General features: G+C 40.1%; 3 protein-coding genes across 4 annotated transcripts; all 3 read right to left on the bottom strand.

Moving 5' to 3' along the window:
* Nucleotides 1-262: 262 nt before the first annotated feature.
* Nucleotides 263-4883, bottom strand: gpaa1 (glycosylphosphatidylinositol anchor attachment 1). Of its 2 annotated transcripts, none has more exons than XM_006786412.3 (13): nucleotides 4807-4883; nucleotides 4399-4519; nucleotides 4139-4318; nucleotides 3894-4005; nucleotides 3631-3778; nucleotides 3436-3537; nucleotides 3146-3342; nucleotides 2841-3037; nucleotides 2574-2727; nucleotides 2397-2468; nucleotides 2109-2305; nucleotides 1259-1429; nucleotides 263-1180 (listed from the first exon to the last, which is right to left on the bottom strand). In XM_006786412.3, the coding sequence occupies exons 2-13, from the start codon at nucleotides 4470-4472 to the stop codon at nucleotides 937-939; spliced, it is 1848 nt and encodes a 615-aa protein (XP_006786475.1). In that variant the 5' UTR covers nucleotides 4473-4519; nucleotides 4807-4883; the 3' UTR covers nucleotides 263-936. The 2 variants fall into 2 exon arrangements, with proteins under 2 accessions (XP_006786475.1, XP_035761984.1); XM_035906091.2 differs by having other exon boundaries at nucleotides 2109-2302.
* Nucleotides 4884-5358: 475 nt separating this feature from the next.
* exosc4 (exosome component 4) lies at nucleotides 5359-7166 on the bottom strand. Its single transcript, XM_006786411.3, has 3 exons — nucleotides 6944-7166; nucleotides 5978-6184; nucleotides 5359-5878 (listed from the first exon to the last, which is right to left on the bottom strand). The coding sequence occupies exons 1-3, from the start codon at nucleotides 7112-7114 to the stop codon at nucleotides 5519-5521; spliced, it is 738 nt and encodes a 245-aa protein (XP_006786474.1). The 5' UTR covers nucleotides 7115-7166; the 3' UTR covers nucleotides 5359-5518.
* Nucleotides 7167-8699: 1533 nt separating this feature from the next.
* On the bottom strand, nucleotides 8700-19744 carry prkacbb (protein kinase, cAMP-dependent, catalytic, beta b). The gene is made up of 10 exons (XM_006786410.3): nucleotides 19360-19744; nucleotides 15287-15348; nucleotides 15080-15208; nucleotides 14698-14796; nucleotides 14518-14600; nucleotides 14283-14409; nucleotides 14098-14193; nucleotides 12377-12499; nucleotides 12074-12238; nucleotides 8700-8966 (listed from the first exon to the last, which is right to left on the bottom strand). Exons 1-10 carry the CDS (start codon nucleotides 19403-19405, stop codon nucleotides 8841-8843), a joined length of 1056 nt encoding a protein of 351 aa, XP_006786473.1. The 5' UTR covers nucleotides 19406-19744; the 3' UTR covers nucleotides 8700-8840.
* Between the last annotated feature and the right edge of the window lie 1637 nt (nucleotides 19745-21381).

Here is a 21381-nt window from a genome sequence, read left to right as displayed (position 1 = left end):
ATGTTTGTACAGGGCCTTTCCTTTTAATCTGTGGCAACAGGTCTGAAATCTTTCTGTAGGAAAAGTGTTATTTCACTCTTTTTTGTGTTTTTCTACACTAAAAAAACTATTTTTCATCCATGTTTATTATATTACAGATTATGTTAAATAATTCTGTGACACAGTAAATGATATAAAATTCACCCCTGTCCTAATGGAACCTTTTTATGTATTTATGTTGCCGCAGTAAATAAGATGCACGTATGTGCAGTGATAATACAGGAAGGTGTCAAAATGTATTTTATTTTTGGCAGCCATAAATATGAAATAAACACAAACCAAAGTTTCAACAAGTATAAAAATATTAGATGTAGTGATGGCTTGTTCCAATGCAGACAAACATTTTAAAAAGAGGCAGATGGCCAAAATGGTTTCTACCATTATATCGCTGTTTTATATGTTGGTACCGAGTCAATGTTTAGCATCCTGTATGATTAATAAAAAAAACAGTATTGTTCTTTATGTATCCCCCCAAAAAACCTTTAGAAGAAATCCCCAAAAAAAGTCTTTAATCAAAATCTCCTTTTACACAAATCAACCCAACCGTGACTTTTATAGTTATTGGGAAAAACTCATTCCCTTCATGCAGCTATACTGTGTGATTCTGAGACTGATGTTAAGTAGAAATCAGTTCATTTTGCTCACTTTCAAATAGTTTTTGGTGATTCAGAAATGCCTCTGATGTTTAAAGACTGAAATATTTTGAGTAAACGTAATAACCAAATGTCCAAAGATGGAGTTGGAGTTGCTGCGTCTTCTCCAAGGCAACTACAGTACATTGTTTTTTCCTCTCCAGTGGATTCAACTGGTAATTCTTCACATTCACCCAGCAATGACAGACCTGAGTACATTTTAGAGGGCGGTCGCACTCACGAGACCCTTCAGTGGACCTGTGGGCTACTTCCAGAAGAGGATGTTCCAGAAAAGCAGCCAGCATGGAAAAACCAGCAACGCTATGAGTGGGTAGACTAAAGATCCGTACAGGGAGTGGTCCAGGATCCCCTGTGAAATGACTGACAGAAACAGCAACCAGCCATCTTGGAAGCTGACAGGCATGTCTTGCAGCTCTTGAAAGAAAAAGACTGAAAACAGGAGCGTGCAAGCTGGGCTGAGGATGACCAAGATGAACGCTGACAAAACCCTGGAGAGAGAAAAAGAGTTTTAGTTCTGTATAGTGATAGAGGGCTATAAAGGCCAAAGTGTCTGTGCAGGTGTTTACTTTGGAACGTGGGGTGTGACAAAGGCAGCTAAGGGCACCAGAGTGAGAGCCAGAATGAAGCCTAAGGAGAAGTTGATGAGGGCAGTGCAGCCCAGCAGCACAGCCAGGTACAGCACCGCGACGAGCTTCAGCACTCTCCAGCCCTGCTCTGTGCCCTCCCCCGACAGCAGTCTGCAACAAACAACACAACAGCTCACTTAATCTCCTGCGTCAAGTTAGCCATTGTCTGATAATCAACTAAAAGTTATGTTTTGACATGTTTACAATTTAAGTTTATGTACTGAACTTTGAGGGGTAATCCACACAGGAAGCTCACTTTAGTTGATAGACTCATTCGGGCCCCACAAATTTTATGTCGCCGTCACCTTTTTAACTTAAAGTTACCAAGTGCTACTGACTTTCTGTGGTTTCTGGTCGCTGTGAAATCACTTCCTATGTGGAGGTCTCTTAAGTGTGTGCACTGATGCATACATAAGTCAGTGTGAGAACCCTGAATGATTTGAATTTGTGCTCATACTGAAAACTCAGTTTCATAGTTTGTACATTAATGTTTTGCCCTCCTCGAGTCACTCTACTCTGACATCAGGAACTGTCGCTCACTGGATATTTTTCTCTCTTTTTCTGATCATTCTCTATAAACCCTAGAGATGGTTGTGTGGGCAGTTTGTGAAATACTCAGACAAACCACTTCTTACTATCATCTGATTGATTGATTAAATATTTGGGTTAATAAGCAGTAGGACAGGTGTATTTAATAAAATGTACAAGGAAATAAACAAGGAAAATCAATTTACACACACACACACACACACACACACACACACACACACACACACACATTATGTAGTACCTGTGTGTGTTATGCGGCAACGCCAGGCCTGCTGTGTAAATAGCAATTGCCGTCAGGACCACAGCCTCGGTCTCAGACACAGGGAAATGTTCGACAGCAGTCTCCTGAAAACGGATCGGCAACGCGTACAGAGCAACTCCTGTCAGGTGGCTGATCACCAGAGGAGTCAACACCGACAGCACTCCTGGACTGGACTGCTGGGAGGAAGCAGATTTTTATTAAAGTGTTGCTTAACCAGCAAAATTCAGGTTCAGTTTTGATGAGTTTGTCTTAGCACGTGTGTCTAACCTGATCAATGTCAGCAACTCCATCCTCTGTTGTCGATGGTGGAGTATTGAGTTGAACCCACAAGTCTAATGCCTGTATTACAGTCAAGGAAAAAAGACTGAAGGTTGAATTTGTTCCCACCCTGCTCTCAGCTGTTATTAGGTTTCTTTTATACATTTCATTTTTATTTCAGGATACACGAAGCAGCAGAATAACGGCGAGCAGGCCGAAGGCTGGCATGTAGTATCCAATGGAGACAAAGTGAGAGAGTGACGGCATGAGGTAGAAGAAATAAGACTGGTGCAGGCGCTCCAGGAGGTTATTCAGCTTACGATACATTCCTTCCAGCAGCCTGCAGGACATTTATTTAGACAAAAAAAAAAAAAAAGATCATAAAAGTGTCAAATTACAAGCAGAACATAAAAGTCTTAAATATAAACAAAATCAGTATACACCATCTCTGACCTGCCGATGGTAGTGGCGTCAGTCTTGTACTGCCGGAAGCTGTTGACACCCTTGATGGTTGCAGCTTCAATGTGGTAGCGCAGAAACAGGCCGTGGTCTCCCCAGGGCCGCCCACTGGCCTGCTTCATCACCATCAGCATCATAGTCTGGACTGCGTGGCTGTACCCTGACACGCTATCCCAATCGTTCCTTTGCAGCTGTAAACACATCCACAAAGAAAAGCTACATAACGACTCTCCAACACATAATCTTAGCACTCTGCTAACCATGCACAGAGCAGAGTGCGTCTGTTTATAAGCCTTTACCTTGCCCTGGATGGTGCAAAGAACTCCTATCTTCTGACAAAAGGCATAGAAAAGGTTTGCTAAGTCCAGGTTGGGTAACTGGCCATTGAGGCCTTCCAGTACCAGGTCCAAACTGGTGATGACATCACTGCTAAGCTCCAGGGACAGTGCTGCCTGGATTGATCCACCACGGCCTTGTAATGGAGACCACGACATACCTGGATGAACCATTTCAGCAGTAAAGTTAACTTAGTTATACATCTCTTTCCTTTATTTTACTGCACTGTAACTAGATACACGTGTTTGATCACCTGTAGTGTTGGTGTGATGGTAGCCCTCCAACCAGGCCTGCATACCAATCAAATCATGCTCATTGACAAGGAAGATGATGTCCTTGGCCCAGTAAATCTGATCTATTAAACAAACAACATTCATTAAACCAAGAAAAGCAACTGCAGCATCATTCAAATTGTGGAGAAGGAGAGGGGAATGGGTGTTGTACTCACTTCTGAAGTACTGAGCCAAGCCGAGAAGCAGTCCCACAGCCTGGTTGTTGTTATCACCTGGGCTGCAGGGAGCACTCAGCACCAAGGCTTCAGTTCGTGGAGCTCTAGGAGCTCGAAGGATACCATATACATTTGTGCCTTTTACAATCTGCCAAGAAGAGGAGACAGCACCAAAAACGAAGTCATGAAATATTCATAAAGATTATGCAAACACCAGTCTGTCTCTTGCTGAGAACAAAATCAGTTTTCCACAATAAACGTACATATCTCTCTTTGTTTTCATCAGGGAAGGGTAGTGTGCGAGAGAAGCTCTGAGTAAACACTTCCAGTCCTCGATCCTGCATATTCTTCACGAGCCAGTCCACTGGCATCCCACTGCAGAGAAGTAAATAGTCAAACAAGATTACACTAAAAACGATCAGACTTCTACCTAGACTTGAGTTTGAAAAAACAACAAAAAACTAGGAACAAACTGCATAAAGACCCACAAGCCTATAGTAAACCTTACCCAACTTTCTTCTTATGGGCTGCAAACTCCCTCCCTGTGGCCAGCGCTCTCTCCCCAGCTGGAAAGCGCTCCTCCACCATGGTAGAGCCCATGGCATTCTCTGACATGTATGTCCGCAGAGTGAACGGCTCAAAGGCCAAACCCATGAACCAAGCCACACCGGCAAAGTAGCAGACCACACTAAAACAAGACAGGAGTAATATTAATAGAGAGAGAGCTAAACGAAAGTAGGCAGACGGTTGACACTGACTGAAGCTCACCAGATTGGGGCATTGAGGCGAGTCAGCATGCTGATCAAAGCCCGTCTTCTGTTTGGGTCAGATAGCAGCCCCATATTATCAGCTGTAACGTTACTCCAAAGCCTGGATTTACTGGCGGATCCTGAAGGAAACACACTAACAATCCGTCAGGATAGCTGCCGCTGAGAAATAAACATCGATATAAAGACATTTATGACAATTCGACGCTGGGGTAATCACGCCTTTATATCGAGCTGAGAAATTGCTTCCTGGGATCCATTGTCAGAGCATCGACTGACAGCTGAGGTTAGCCAGGACGGTTTCGCTAAATGGTAAATGTTTAAACCCGCTATACCCTGCAAACGCGTTTTTTAAAGATGTTTAACAACAACTTTGTATTATTTTGCAGAATATATATGAAAAACCCACCTGTGTCCACTGGTCACATCCACCTTCAGAGGTGGGGCTTTATCGCAGAAGCCGCTGCTGGACGTTTTTGATTTCCTTGTTCCTGCGGGAACATTACTGCGGCGCACCGACTTCCGCTCAACCACGTTAAAATTAAAATAAAAACAAAATAAAACGACACAAAGAAATATTGAAAATACTGGATGAATAACCTGTTCCATCGTTATTTTAAGGTACATGTTTAAAATGGTCTGTATTTGTATAGCGCTTTAAAACTTCCCATAAAAATATTCTTAAATGCCTAAAGCTGGTAGTTTTCATTTAGCTTGTGAGTTTACGCGTTTATTTAGTTTTAAACATTTAAACGTCGTTTTTTTAAATTATTATTTATTGCTATAAAATGTAGAACATCAATGTGGTAGCTTGCCAGTATGTGTGTATATATATATATATATATATATATATATATTCACCTCTGGCAGGTGCAGAGGTGAAGCTGCAGGAGCAGATGTCCTATAAGTAGACAAGTTTGAATACCTCCCTCATAAATAAACAACCAATAAGGAAACAATGCATGACTAACATATTTATTATTACATTTATCACATTTATACAAAAGTATTCAGTGACTGATATAAATGAATTAAACGTTAATATCATTTGAAAATATTTAAAGTCCAATAACACTTTCAAGCTGCACTTGGATTCCACATGTTCCTGCCGCTGTCCCACGTCACTCTCCGGTTAGCACCGAGGCTTCTTGAAGATGCTGCCTCACCACCTCATCCAGCACTTTGCTCACACCTTTACAAGCAGTCATTGCAGCCTCAATCAGAGTCTCGAGGTGATCCTGATGCAGTCTGGCATCCATCTGCAGCAGAGCGATCTGTCCACCTCGGGGCAGAAGCGCTAAAGCCAATGAGCTCACGCCTCCATTTTCCTCCGCGTAGCACAGGTCAGCAAGGGGGGTCTCATCCACAAACCCTACAGTGCAGGCACACACATAGTCCCGCATGGGGATGCCAGCGTCAATCACTGCCAATGTGGCAGCATTCACGCACACGCTGTAATTCCCTCCATCTGACTGCAGAATCTGTTGGAAGACGATGGAAACGTGTTTGTGAACAATTACAAAAAAATCTATTTCTGCAATAATACCTCTCACCAGATGAAGCGTCAGTCCAACACGAACCTTGACATAGATATCAATTTGAGATCGAGGGTACAGCTGGGTCATCACAGCAGCCTCAAACGTCTGCTTCAGGTGGAGGCTCATCTCAGTGGATTTGCGGTCTCCGTGTGGTCGTCTCTTCCTCTCCGCTGTGCTGAACGTGGCCATGCTATACTGGCAGTTGATAACTGCTCGATCATGAAGAGTCCGACTTCGAGAACCTCGCATCTGGAGGAAAACGACAAGTAAGAACTGATGTACAGCTTGGACTGGACGTTACTGTGCTTACACACTGGAACAATGTTAACTGCACCCAACATAAATAAATGCTGCAATATACACCAACTGGACACATTTTTGGTGCACTTGTTCGATGGCTTGTTAACACAAATGGAATATAAACGTATCATTTGCACAGAGTCAACCTGATTATTGTTGCTGACTGTGTTCATCCCTTTATGACCACATCTTGTGATGTTTGCTTCCAGCAGGATAGCACCCCACATCACACACCTCAAACAGGTTTCTTTAATATTCTCAAATGACCTCTACAATTACCATGTCTCATTCCAAAGGAGCACCTTTAGGATGTGGCGTAACAGGAGATTAATATTATGGATGTGCAACCAACAAATCAATAGCCACTGTGTGATGCTAATATCTCAATATGGACTAAAAAACTCAAGTGGAAAAGTGTTGTTGAATAACAACAACAACAACTTTGATTTCAATTCATACTTCATGCTGTTGAGCCTTAAATAAAACTTACTACACATCCCGTCTGCTTTGAGCAATAATTTAATAATGATACTACACTGTGCAAGTACTGCTACAAGCAAAAGTTCTCGCTGAAAATGCCCCTTTCTCAGGTATTTACACTATATTATATCAAAATGTGGCGACTTTATGTCATTGGTGTGATAACCATAATCAAATGCATTTTATTGTTTATCCCCACTAACCCTCTCCTCCATCCGCGGCACTTACTTCATGGGGACCGTACACCACGGCCAGAGCTTTGGTGTTCCCCTGCTCTAAATACGCAGAACCGTCGGCCTGAGTGAACACACCCATACGGGCCTGAAGCTTTCGCAGCTCGGTGGCTTTCCTTCCATCTAAACGGTATCCTTGATCAGACAGCAGTTCCAGGCCCGCCATGTTTCCGTAAACGTCGAATGAACGGCAACGCAGCGTCCCACGTGTCTCCTGCTACACTACATTACCCATACGCAGAGTACCTAATAGAAATACGGCAACACCATAGGTCCAAACCGAACGACAACTTCCGGAAAAGAAAACCAGGCAGAACGGAAACCATGAGAAGCACAGTTAGTATCCACAGTAAACCGTTTTCGTTGTGTTTAATATTATGGTTTCACGTCACTGGTGGCTATGGTCATCTTTTATATACAGTGTTGTGGTCCAAGCTGTTCATACCAAGATGCCAAATCAGGAATCCGTGCTCATTGTAATGATTGTGATACAAACTTGCCCAAAACGTATAAAATAAAATATCTTCTCTTGAGGCCTCTGGACTTTTGGTACTACCCAGATGGACACAGTAGGATCCGCAATCCACAATGGAAGAAAGGGTGCAAGAAAATTCCAACACTTTTAAAAATAAAATTTATTAGCATCTCTAATGTGTATAAATAAAAACATATATGAAACAATGCATATACGTATGATGTAATGAGCTTAACAATAACAGGGTTACATGTGATACAAAGGAGCAGTCTTCATTTTAGCCAGTGTATTGTGAGGAAAACTGAAATCAAGCTTTCAAATATGCATACCTATAAGTTGCAAATCTACATTCTTTGACAAGAATGAAATAAAGAGTCTCTTTGGGGCGATAACAGGGAGAATATGGTAAATATCCTTTCTTTTATGCATTCCTGTTCAAAGATTTTAAAACATCTTTCATTGAGTACATTATACTTTTTTTTTTTTTAAGGTTCACTAAATGTTGAGGTGCGGAGATGCAACACTATTCACACTGACCCTCTCAGCTTTACATAAAAGTTAAAATCCTAAAAGGATTTCTCTTTACTCCCTTTTACCAAGGTCACGTTGTTCCACAGACTTGTAATGAGGGTCTTTATAAGCAGGCCCGATGGGAACAATATGACTATAATGTTTGACACAGCGACAAAATATTGTAACATATCAAACTTTACATGTAACTAGCGGACCCAAGCAGATCAAACAAACAAGTGGATTTTACATTTTTACTAATGTAACAAGGTTTGTCATTTTCTGCATGGCTTGCTGTGCCTGGGTCACGATGCAAAGGAGACAGTGAACATGGGGGTGAGGGGGGCTCATCTAAGGATTTGGCTCTCTAAGGCTTAAAGCAAAGAATGGAAAGGACCTCTCTTCTTGTGTCACCAAGCGTTTTCCCATTTGGTCATCCTTTAATCAGTCAAAGTTGTCAAATGTCTGGACAGATTTGCACCTAAGACAAAATCTAAATGTGATGCACACTCTTAATTTACATTGCTGACAACTGGACGGGAATCCCTACAACCCAAAACGTGCGTATCATTATTGGCCACTGTCAGTTTTTCCTCATAAATTGAAAAATATCACATTTTTATAGGGGATAACAACATCCAAGACTAACTGCTTCAAAGTAAAAAAATGGATAAGTACAAAAAAACCAAAAGAAAGAAAGAGAAAAGTGATGTGTCTGCTATAATATGCAGGTGTACGTGACGGTGACAGGTTATCGGCACCCAAGGATCATGGCGACCTCATTCAGCCTTGTGGAATGAAGGGACTATGTAGTAGATCTGAAAAAGATGGTCTCTGCTCCATCCCAAGTCTTCAGAAGAGTGCAAAGATCCCCTTATTTTCCCTGATATATCCATGTTCTCACGTCCTAAAACTCTGCGAACTCCTTTGCGCATTTTTCCGTTAAAGAAACGCGGATTTCCTCCTCTTCGTAGTCGTCGAAGTTGCTGGTGTCCCCAGGGCCTCTACACTTTGGTATGAATGGAGCTTCAACCTGCAGAAGAACAGAAAGACTTGTTTTACTGGGTGAGATTATATTATATTTATGCCTACACTGGCTTGTCAGTAGAGCAGTCAAGACTGTATTGTATTACAGTGAATGTAGACAGCATCTGTTGTCCTGGCAAACCCCGAATGCTGTCAACTTAAATGATGTGCCTGTCAAATAGCTAGTGTCTGAAGCCTCTCCCTCTACAATGGAGGCAGTTTTTAATAACTTAACAAAAACTGTCAACTCTGCAGTTTGTGTAACAATTCACCAGGTGTGCAGATACGAGAGCACACACATCTAAATTTCCCTCTAAAGTCTGCTTTTCATTCCTAAAACTACTTTATTCACGTCGTATGAGTACAACAAAGCACAAAAGCATGAATCCTTTGATTAGACATCTTAATCCCATCTTAAAAATCATCTTCAAAGCATCTGATCTGAAGAGCTTCCACACCACAGATATAGACACTTGTGCCTTCATACATAATCAGACACACACTGTACAAACCAGCTGATGCATAGCAAAGAGTTAACCCTTTAAAGCCCGAACCAAGAAATCATTCAGAGAATTTGTTCATTGAATCTTCTGAAAATTTTTGCAATTTATTGTTTAAAAGTGCATTGTCCAATTTATTCAGGTTTTATGGGAGAAAACCCCCCCAAAAGAGCAGAATCACAATGATGATGAAAAACTGTATGTATCAAATATGTTACAGGTTAATGGGTACCTCTGGTATCGCTTGTACTTTTATCTTTGTCCCCTCTAATTTAACAGGATTTAGGACTAGGGCTGCACAATGACTCAAATTCTAATCTCAATCATTTGAGAGTTTGACTTCCCATAACTGTTCAGCATCACATTTCCTGAAAGCACTTGACTGGGGTGATATACTCCAGGTAACAGACCATCGAAACAAAATTTAAATGTCTGGCGCAGCACGACGTGGAGCTTGTCCCTAGAAGCGGATCATCATTCATAGTTTGGAAATACTTTGGATGTAGGGCAAGCAACGTCAGCCAAGTCATATTATGTCTGTGCTGCAAAGCAGCACACGTACCTTATTGAAAACACATCACAAACTGCAGGACAATTAATGCATGAAGGCTACGGAAAAACAATGCAATGGCCGCTAGCAAGAATTTTCCAACATCAACTCAGACGTTTGTAAAAATAAGCCAATACAACTCTGGCTCACAAAGACACACTGAAATCACAAAAGTAGCCACATTAATTTAACCAAAGATATGGGAGTTAAAAAAACAGGGTGAGTAATGCAGGCTTCTGGAAAATGATCAACATATGGGGACAAAAGAGCCGTTATCCCCAACGCAATTATTTTTCGAAAGTGGTAATACCTGCCCTGTATGCAAAACCTTGCAGGGGAAATGGCAAATGATCTCACAGCTGTCGGGCACTTGGTACTCCAAGCTTCATTCATGTCCATGGTACTGGAGTGAAAAACTTCTGATTTTGCTTCTAGGAGACGCACTTAGGTCACTGAAATATTTGTCTGCAAAGATGTTTTAATTAACAGGAATTTTAGAAAATTTTTAGAAAAGCTAAAAGTTGCTGACTCAACTACGCATTAAGTTCTACTTTAATTTTTACAAATATTTATTTTTCTTCTAAATGATGCACTGAATTTAAGTCATTCAGTATGTTTTATTTATTTATTTTTTGTTTGTTTACATCTGGCTTGTGGACAACAGTTAAAAATTAGCCATCTGGCAAACACTGTATATGTGACCTCTTCGGACAAAGCATTATCCTTGATAAAATTAATATAATTTATATGATCTATATTTAACTTTCTTTTAACTTGCTCTTTGTACTGTGTTTGTACATTAATTTTACCCATTATTTAACAGAAGTCATATGATTGCAGCTTATTCAAATACATAATACACATAACTGAGACTAAAGACAAACTGTGATTGGATGATTTTCTCAAACAGAGTTGCATCTGTAATGCTTCAATACATCACTTACTGAACACTACTTTCAAAGATGCACTCAGTACAACACAACGTGTATATCTTAAAGACAAAAACTGTGGCATTTTTTCAGAGTTGCCCGTTCAACTCCCTCTGCTCTGGATTTACTACATGTCAGAGAATAACCTTACACGCAGAAGCATGTGACATTCGCCAGGATCCAGAAACAAATGTTATACAATTAATCTGATCATTTCGTCGTAGTCAGATGTCTACTTTTTTTCCATAATTATTCCATCATGAAAATACATATTAAAACAAAATGATCAAAGAGAAGAAAGGACCTCTGCAAAAATAACAAAATATGCTTATATGAGCTGGACCAGAATATTCAAATAGGATATTTGTTCACTGGGACTTCATAAAAACTCAGCATGGGTGCCCGCCAACTTACAGTGAGACTACACAGTGATTGGCCCAAGATATTACATTCTAACACTGCCATACAGCAATATACTAAAGGCAAAGCAACTGAATTTCTGTCCACAAAGAAAAGGCTCCAACTTCACTGTAAATACAAAACGGCTTCTCTTCCTTTTTGCAGCTCTTTATCTTACTTTTACTTCATAAAACCCCAGGAAGCAATTCTGCTCATGAGGAACTACTCTGGAGTTTTACTGGACTAACTTAAACAGAGAACGCTGCTTATTTTCATCTTATAACAAATCACAGGTAGAAGAGTGCAAAAACAAAGTTAATAAAAAAAACCATAGTGACTCCATATTAAGCTAAACTAAAGGAAGTCAATAAGATTTAAGCCCAAGCTAAATAACTAATTAGATTTATCCAAACAGTCCATTATCAATGTCACGCCTGCAAACTGGCATGTGGCACCATGTGCAGTAAAGCTGGGTGATTTCCAAGTGAAAAAACCCCACACCTTTACTGGCCAGTTAAAAATTAAAATAAATATATTAAGTAAATACTGTGCATGCAACAACTAAGTAACGACAGTCAGAAAGGACCGTGTAGTAAAATTGATTTAAGAGTATTTAGAAACTTTCTAGAAGATAAATAAATAAATAAATAAATAAATAAGGGTGTAAATCGATATGTAATTAACTCTACAAGCTAATTCTGTATGGTGTCACTTTAATGTGTGTTTGGTATCTTGCCTTTCTCTCATAGATTGCGATCCAGTCTGTTGTGGCGAACCATTTGTGTCCTTTGATGTCATTGACTCCATTCTTCAAGTTGCCGTAGCGTTTGGTCAGATCCACCTGCAGCAGGTTTCTCAACAGGTCCTTTAAATCGGAGCTGAAGTGAGACGGGAACCGAACCTGAAAAGGCCGCAAGTGTTAGGATTTCATTTCTAGTAGTTAAAGCATTCGTGCACATTTAATTTAACTTAGCTATCATGCATGACCGTTGCTCCTCATGCCATCATGTTTGCATTTCCAAAAGAAGCAGCTTCTTACCTTTCCAGACACAATCTTCTCATAGATCTGAATAGGCTGATCTGCAAAGAAAGGAGGGTAGCCAGCTGCCATTTCATAGATGAGGACTCCAAGGGCCCACCAATCCACAGCTTTGTTATAGCCCTAAAACGAACATAACACATGTTAATGTAACAGTAACACACAAGAAGAAAAACACTTTTAGTATATAATTGGTGAAAAAGTAGGCTGTTTTTAAGACATTTAAGACTTTCTCATTATAATTTATCACTTGAGAAAACTTCCAAATGGCTCCCGCAGCTGCACTTGGATAATAACACTCAGGAGCTTTGGTTAGTTGCATTGTAAGAATCTGCACTTCACCACTGATTTTACTCTGACCTGCAGTTAGAAAACTGGAACTTTGTATATAGAAATAAGACATTTGTATAGCAAGCACAGACAATTCTGTTCCCTCTAGATAAATTCCTGCAACAGTCCTTTTCTTTTAATGATGATTTTTATTTTTTTGTCATAGAAACTTTTGTAAAATATGACTCATCTAGAGACCAGTGTTTAGGCTTTACAAGCATCCATTAGCAGAAATGAAACGGTACTCATAAACGTTCTCAGTCAAAACTGCTCATTAACGCAAATGTTTAATCACCCAATCATACTGCACATCTCAATTCATTTATGCACGGTCAGGACAACCTACTGAAGTTCAAACTGAGCATCAGAATGGGAAAGAAGGGTGTTTTAAGTGACTTAGACCTTAATATAGTTGTTGGTGCCAGGCAGGCTGGTCTGAGGATTTGAGAAACTGATCTGCTGGGATTATCCCACACAACCAACTCTAGGGTTTACAGAGAATGGTTTGACAAAGGGAAACTATGCAGAAAGCAGCAGTTCTCTGTGTAAAAATGTCTTGTTGATGCCAAAGGCCAGAAGAGAATGAGAAGTCAACAGCAACTGCATTCAAAACTCACTGAACCTTGAAGCAGATTGGCTATAACAGCAGAAGAGGACACCTGGTGCCACTCCTGTCAGCTAAGAACAAGAAACTGGGGCTATAAATCACACCGGTTCACCAAAACTGAATAATAGCAGATGGAAAAAGTTGCCTGGTCTGATCAGTCTCGATTTCTGCTCCAAAATTTGGTCAGGTTTTAGTGAAAACAACATGAAAGCATGGATTCATCCAGCCTTGTATCCGGCTGCTGGTGGTGGTGTAATGAAGTGGGGGATATTTCTTTGGCACACTTTGAGCCCGAGTACCAATTGAGCATTGTTTAAACATCACAGAGTATTGTTGACCATGTCCATCCCTTTATGAGAACAGAATCTATATAAAATGAAGAATTCAGTCAGTTCTGAAACCTAATGGAGATCTGTACCTAAAGTTGCCTGGGAGTTGTTATTACTGTATCACCTATAACTAAAAGTTTTGCATTGTTAGAATGTGCCCTTCTTATTTACACAGGCAGTAGGTCCACTTCCATTGAGCTGCAGCGGACACTTAAAGCTCACCTACATGTCTAGAAAGGAAACGGTGATGAGGTTGCTTGCAGTCCTACAGACAAGCTGTTTAAAAGATAAGCTGTAAACCTTTTCTTCCTATGTAGTCACACAACAGCAGCTTGATTTCTGTGTGGCATCACTGATTTTCAATATTAATCAAATAATGACTAAAGTAAGAAAAAATGCTTTGATACAGTGCAGAAAAGTAATGAAAAAATAAAGTTACAAAATGACGTCCATACTTTGCTGAGTATGATTTCCGGAGCCAGGTACTCCGGTGTCCCACACAACGTCCATGTCCTGCCTTTTACCCGCTTAGCAAATCCAAAATCTGTCACCTGGAAGTCAGTCGCACATTGTTTATTCAGCAAGTGTGGACACACAGAAAACACAGCAGAATGGTGTATTGATCTGCGTTCTGGCTCACCTGAATGTAGCCGTGGTGGTCAATGAGAAGATTCTCGGGTTTCAGATCTCTGTATATGAGATCTAGTGAATGGAGGTATTCAAATGTCAGCACTATCTGGGCGGCATAAAACCGCGCATGTGGTTCACTGGAACGGAAGAAGAGATAATTCTGTTTAGAGTCGTAAACAAACACGCGCGAGTAATATCAGAAAGTCTATATGACGAACTGCAGGAGACTGCAGAAGAAAACTAACCTGAACCTTCCAATTCGTCTTAGGTGTGAGAACATCTCACCACCTGGAACATACTCCATTACCATGTACAAATTGGAGTTGTCCTAAAACAAGAGGGGAGGGGCCAAAAAACACAATTTAATTTTACTGAGACTCAAATAAAGGAATTTTAATTATATAATGCCAAAAATCATACTGTACCTTAAATGCGTACTCAAGTTTGACGAGAAAGGGGAAGCTCACTGCCTGTAATATCCTCTTCTCATTTAATGTGTGTTCTATTTGCTTGAGTTTCACCACCTGACAGATAAAGAGATAAGATGACCTTGCCGGGCAAATCTCACTAACATTAGCAACAGACGCGGCTGAACACTGAAAGCAAAGGCAGCTTTTAGTTATAATTTATTTTACTTGTGTCCCCCAGTAACCCTTTTAATACAACAAGAACGGGTTATAATGTCATTTTTTTAAGAAGATTAGCAGCCATTTGTTGGATGTGTTTAGCGCCACCTCACTTTCATCGTCACTGTGTGGTTCCCGCTCATGTCAACACTACTGTCTGTTTGACAGTGTTGCCACTGACCTTCTGCTTGTCCAGTATTTTCATGGCGAAGTATTGCTCTGTTCCTTTGTGCTTCACCAGCATGACTCTACCGAACGAGCCGGTACCCAGCGTCTTTAATCTGTCAAAGTCATCTAGGCACGTTGTGCTCTGTTGAAACAACATTATGTTAGCCTGCTTCGTGTGCCAAGTCTTTAAATAGCGAGTTCAACTTTTCGAGATTCTGACCTGTGGTGGGCATTCCCATTTCCGTAAGAAATCTTCTTTGGCTTTGGCTAGAAACTCTTTAACTAAAAGATAAAGAGGACAGACCGGCGGTCAGCATACACTTCTTTATGCCAAAAGAGCTTGGCTTATGAGTACAAAAGTTATAGTTGGCAAAAAGAACAAAGGGCATTGTTATAGAAGGGAAAGGAACAAATGAGGAGAACAATACGGGCAATCAACTCTCATCTGGATATGAATTAAAACATATATTAAAAGTATCACATACTTTAGTTTAAAGAGGGGGACAAAATACAAAACACAAGACAGCAACATCCACAACAAGCAGACTAGTGATGCATTCCAAGACACTCAGAACGTTCTCTGTTATTTTGTAGCCTTACTAAAAACGGTAAGAGGACCACAGCACTCAGAAATGAGAGGGAAAAGTTTATCTGAGCATCTTGTGCATCACTTACAAGGAGTTTGTGGGAAGGCTACCAAACAAAGCATAAAATGGTAAGCATAAACAAACCAATGTATGGGACACACAGCAGATATCCAGATTGAGAGAATGCAGATAACAAAAAATACTGAATTATTTTCAAAGCAGGACAAAGTAAAAAGCAAGCACATCTAGCAGGTTTTCACAATAAGACCAATTCTGTTTGCCATTCTGGTCATCTTTGGAGGAATTTAGCATACCAAAGGTCTCTATTGATCACCAAGGTTTTGCAGGAACAATCACCCACACGGATGATGTGATGGAAAAGAGAAAACAGAGAGAAATATAGAGTTCATGTACATAAAAACAAGTATAACACGTCAACAAACATGGAGCATGTGTAGTGAATAGAAGCAACAGGAATGAAAACAGAGCTGAGAGTCACGTGAGGAATCGAAGAAGCGACTGACTGCCTACTATGGTGTTTTAAAAAAAGCTGTATCAGAAATTCAGCCATGCGTGCTAGATCAGCCTGAAAAGATAATCTGTAGCAAAGATAAAAACATTACAAATCTAATCTGAACTACAAACTTTTTTTATTTAAAGCATCTTCTTTCTTTTTTCACTCTCACTGAAAAAAGAACAGCTATGGTACAGTAATAAGTGGCTACCTCAATGTTGGAATTGAAGGTTTTTAGCAATAACTTTTTGTTGATAAACTCTATGGACACCAAGACATTTGGGTGTTTTTGTCTTTAACATGAGTATAGTGATTTTGTCAAATGAGGTTCTGGTTTCTAAGAATCAGACACATGCTATCCGAGTCACTTCCAGCACCATTTCAAAACAACAGCAGTCGGTCTCCTTAGTTCCAGTGGGCTGTGAAAACAAAGAGGTGATACAATACAGCAGTAAACATCCTCCTTCACCAACTTTTTAAAGCGTGCTGTTGGTATTAAGTTCAACACACGCATTTTTATGAGGGAAAATAAAACAGTTTTTCAGTTTCCATTGGATATATTGACTGGCAGGTCATAGCATACAGATTTTATTTGCATTTAACAGTGCCCTGTATATCATCCATTATACATTTTCACAGCAGATGCTGTTGCAGATGCCACATCACTCATCCTGCTGAACCACTGCGCAATATTTTTGTACTATTGAGTCATTATTGTTATCGTTTTGTGTTTTTTGTTACCATTTATATGAATTTTTATACTTTTAACTAAAACATCTGTAGAGCTGCAAAACCAAATTTTGTTTCACTGCATATTCTATTGTTGCCAACTTGTATCATCTATTCTCTTAATTACTTTTCTTAGCTCTAGTATGACTTTTTATAAACTTTAATCTGTTAAAAATAAGAAAATAATGCCCCAAACTGCAGAGGTCAAAGTTAAAGACACATTTTTACCCTTGCTTAAATAACCCATCACAAACTAAGCATAAATTCCAATTCCAAGGTCTGCAAATACATTAGAAAAAAAATATCCAGCTTGTTAGAGAAATAAATGAAGCATCTAAAAAGTATATCAAAAACTTGAGGAATATACTGTCTCAACTCTAATTCAGTGCGGGGGTTAGAAAAAACAAACTGTGAGGTTTAGACCTGTTCAGTTGAAATCTTCAATACTCTTTGCAATGCTGCGTGTCTATAGAGTAAAGTTAGCACAGTCGACAAGCCCTTTCTGAGATCAATGCCAAACTCCACACAAGCAAGACATGGTTGAGTTATGTTGGCTTATCCAGTTACACTACAGTACACGCGCACTGTGAAATAAAACAGGTGTCATGATGGCGAGTGTTTAATCTCTCCGTCCAAGTGTGACCGTGTCAGTGCTCTTCCAACCGGTCCAGCTCGTTGCATCAATGTACAGTAAACACAGGTAACGTGCAGCTCTGTGGGTAACCAGGTCGTCTTATCAGGACGGCTACACTCCAGACAAATCTGCCCCTCGGAGCACAGTGTCAGCTTAAATGGGTTTAACAGTTAGCTATGGCCCAGGATCTAGGGATCATAGTTGCATTCAGCGGAAATGCTTGGCAGTATAGATAATATAGCTGATCTGATCATCTCCGTCTGCCTGAGTACGTCTGCTTGGAACTGTGCACAGGGCCTGTCTGGTGTCTCTCTACAGGTCAATAAATCTCAACAATCACTGCATCATAAAGTGGCATTACCTTAAACAAACTCAGTGTACAACTCAACCCAGATGGTTCTCGGCTTTGTGTTGTTTTTTTTAAGAGTAAGAAAATGCACTGGGCGTGTTTTTGTTTGTAGCCAAATACAAGAGGATTTTTTTTTATTATTTAAGAGCAAGGGGATGCTCAATGATGACCAGCTGCACACATAAAAGCATATGAGCACAAAGTAACACTGGCCTAGTCTGAGCTACGTCAAACCTTTCAAAGCTTGTAATACCCCTTATCCTCTGACGAAGGTCTGATGACAAGCTGCTCCAGTCAATGACACTGAGTGTGAGAAGTGAGCCCTGATGGACCTTTACCACAGTAAGATTAGCAAAGGGACTCTAAACAAATGAGTGACATTATTAAAGTGTGCTTTCTGGGGAGCTTGCGGCCCTAATGCTGGAAAGACGGCAGCAGGTCCAGGCTTTATGAATGGAAAGAGGGCATTTGTCATTTCTCCACCATATTTGGTCATGCTGCTGTTTATGCAGCCCAGAATAAAATGTGGCAGTGAAGAGCCCGGGGCAGGAACAATCCTACGCTGCCTTCAGATAAAATTTACTGTCTATTTATTTAACAATTACCCAAGAGCCTGCGGTTTATTGCCGCAGATTTAAGACCATCTGTGAAAACTTTCTGTCTTCGTACAACTAGCTGCTGTTGTTATTGTTGAGAAGAAGCCTGCAGTCAAATATGCAGCAAGAGCCAAAGCATTATAAAGCTCGAGATGACACAACAAAAGAGGTGGCGAGGTGATGCTAAGGCTTAGGATTTTTACTCATTAAGCAGGGATTTTGACATGAGACAAATACAAGTCGCTGATGAGTGTGTCAGTGTATGAAGGCCCTGGAAAGCTACAACCATCAAGAGGCAATGAAATGACAGGGGCCTTCTGAGGGCTAATCCCCCCACCACTACCACTACCACCACTTAAAGCTAAAGTTAGCAGGCTAGCTGCTCTTCCAGGCTTTCTTGTGCTCCAGTTTGCATGCAAACCGCCTTTTTAATATTTGAAATGACCACAGAGAGCCATTAATAGACACGCACTGTTTTCCTGGCTACTTAACAGGTTTTAATAGTCTCCTAACACTGCCAGGGCTCCCCTTCCCCACCTCCCTGAATGCCAAAACACCACAACAATCCCGGGGTCTTCTTGGAGCTATAGCTACCTTCAATAGCCCCCCTATTTAAAAAAAAATGGATATACATTCGCAGAACCACAAAAACAATCCTTCATGCTCATTTTTCTATCTAAACGGAGAGTGCTTTCAGCGTCGGTGCAATGTGGGAATGTGCGGGGGGTGATGACGGACGGACGGCCCTCCCTTGCTTTACTCTGGCTGGTAGTTTAAACAGTTTTTAGTTATAACAGGCTAGCTGGCTGCTTCGTGGCATCTTGTTGAGATGACTAAACGCAACACAATAACACTGCTGAGTTCAAACGACAGCTCGCACTCACCGCTCTCTAGCTCGTTGCCCTTCTTGGCGGTGGCAGCGTTCCCCATGGTGTGGAAGACACGGCGGTCGCTCCGACTGAGAAGAGATGGCGGCGGCTAGCTAACCTTCCAGCTTATGTTTTTGAGGTCTTCAAAAGGGGCTAGCCCGAAATCGATGCGAGTGTTTACTCGGTTTAAAACGCGAGGAAAGCAAAGTCCAGTAGCCGCCCCCTTTCCTTCCAGCTGCCCCTCGCTCTCCCTCTGTCTCTCCCGCTCCTTCTTCCCTGCGAAAGATGTTCCGCTCCCGCTAGTTCACGTCTGCACGGCTGTCATGAAGCTAGCGGTCACTCCTGTTTCTGACTAAGCTGCTCCCGAGAACCGTCACCAGCACTCAGCTGCGTTCACGGAGCGCTCAGGGGCTTGGATTGGCCACAGATGGCTCTGAGCAGATGCCAAACCAGGCATGCTTCTGCGTTTTTGGAGCATCGCAGCGATTGTATTTCGCAGATGTGGGATACCGTTAGAGTGCTCTTTTGTCTGACTTTAGAGGAATGAGTCTTTATTTTTATTTGTGCGTTCAGAGCCAAACGCTATTAGTGTTCCCTTACACCATGTCAGCTGCACATCTGCTTTGACAAGTTCATTGCACAGCTTCAAATGTTTATTTGTATGCCTGTGTGATTTATACATGACAAAGTACGCGATAGACAGATATAGTATCACAAATATAGTAGTAATAAATCATATATTATCATTATTAGATTTAACTGAAAAGGAAAGGGAAAATTATGTTAAAACCATGTTGTTTTTCTATCAAAAATAACCAAGGTTTTTATAGTTAACTGAAAGCAGGCAAAAAACTAAAACTAGATTTGTTTTATTTAACTGAAAAAATAATAAAAACTAGAAACGTAAAGAAAAGTGCAAAGTAAATTTTAAAAAAAGTAAGTAAAGTAAGTTAAACAAAAAAAGTCAGTGAAACGATTTTGTGAACTTGAAAAACAAAACAAAAAAATATATAGATGAAATATCCTGAATTTTGGTATTTGGTCAGTCGACGGCTTTTGTCTATAGACTGAAAGTCAACTGCTTCTAAAAAGTTCTGTTTGTGATTTTTCTAAATCTTGCCTCTGGCATTTGTCATACATAAAATAACAAAAATTAAAAATAAATAAATAAATTATATAAAATACTCTGAAAACAGATCAAATCAAATCAAATATGCAGAACATTTCGTTTACATTTTTACAGATTTGGTTGTATTTGTTTACTAGTCAAGTACATAGAGGACTGTTTGTAATCTACTTTAAACTTTATATTTCTATCTATCTGTAAAACATTTCAGACTAGGCTAGATTTCAGGTTTAAAAACTAACTTAGAGTAAAGTTGTTGTTTTTTTAATCGAACTAAGATTTGGTACATAAAGGAGTTTAAAAGCGATTTAAAAACATTAATTTAGACACCCCAAGCTGTCTTCATAAATTTTTGTATTATAAAATCTAGTTTAAACTCAAAATACCCATATTAGGACAGGGTATTAATATTATAAATAAAATAATAATACCATAAATACCGCAAGAAATAGAGTAAAACATACCACAAAACAAAAAAAAAATGCAAGACTAAAAACATAGTAATGTTTCTAATAAAAATATTGAAATTATCTCTCTGCCAATCTATCATCACAGCTTTTTCTGAACTGCAAACAGTAAATAATCAATAATAAGTTATTTTGTAAGTACAAATTTAATAAGCATACCTGTAGTTACAACCACTGCAGCTGCCTCATTCTTTTCTGACAAGATGTGTCTCGCTTTGCTCCATTCAGCTACATGTGCCTCACAGGTATAAATACCATGTGGTAGATGGTATAAGACCTCCTTGATCTTCTTGCTTCTTTTCCCTCTGTAACATCTGTGTCAGGGTTTTGTTCTTTGCCTGCAGATCTGAAGGGAGGCAAGTGCATTGTGCTTTTGCGAGGCACAGTGCAGCTTGGCTTTAGGGTGACAGATGAAAAAAATTCCTGCATTTCTTTTTTGTTTTA

The sequence above is a fragment of the Neolamprologus brichardi genome, chromosome 18 (genome assembly GCF_056152115.1).
Source record: "Neolamprologus brichardi isolate AB-2024 chromosome 18, ASM5615211v1, whole genome shotgun sequence".
Classification (NCBI taxonomy): domain Eukaryota; kingdom Metazoa; phylum Chordata; class Actinopteri; order Cichliformes; family Cichlidae; genus Neolamprologus; species Neolamprologus brichardi.
The sequence above is the reverse complement of the archived record's forward strand: the minus strand, read 5'-3'. Positions and strand labels throughout refer to the sequence as shown.

Coding starts and splice junctions, on each gene's coding strand:
- gpaa1 (XM_006786412.3), bottom strand. CDS start 4,472: ATGGGGCTGCTATCTGACCCAAACAGAAGACGGGCTTTGATCAGCATG. Junction 4,319..4,398: donor CGCCTCAATGCCCCAATCTG/GTGAGCTTCAGT, acceptor GTCTTGTTTTAG/TGTGGTCTGCTACTTTGCCG. Junction 3,779..3,893: donor ATGAAAACAAAGAGAGATAT/GTACGTTTATTG, acceptor TCTTCTTGGCAG/ATTGTAAAAGGCACAAATGT.
- exosc4 (XM_006786411.3), bottom strand. CDS start 7,114: ATGGCGGGCCTGGAACTGCTGTCTGATCAAGGATACCGTTTAGATGGA. Junction 6,185..6,943: donor TGGTGTACGGTCCCCATGAA/GTAAGTGCCGCG, acceptor GTTTTCCTCCAG/ATGCGAGGTTCTCGAAGTCG. Junction 5,879..5,977: donor AAATTGATATCTATGTCAAG/GTTCGTGTTGGA, acceptor GTCTTCCAACAG/ATTCTGCAGTCAGATGGAGG.
- prkacbb (XM_006786410.3), bottom strand. CDS start 19,405: ATGGGGAACGCTGCCACCGCCAAGAAGGGCAACGAGCTAGAGAGCG. Junction 14,797..15,079: donor AAATACTGGACAAGCAGAAG/GTCAGTGGCAAC, acceptor TTTATCTGTCAG/GTGGTGAAACTCAAGCAAAT. Junction 14,601..14,697: donor AACTTGAGTACGCATTTAAG/GTACAGTATGAT, acceptor CTCTTGTTTTAG/GACAACTCCAATTTGTACAT.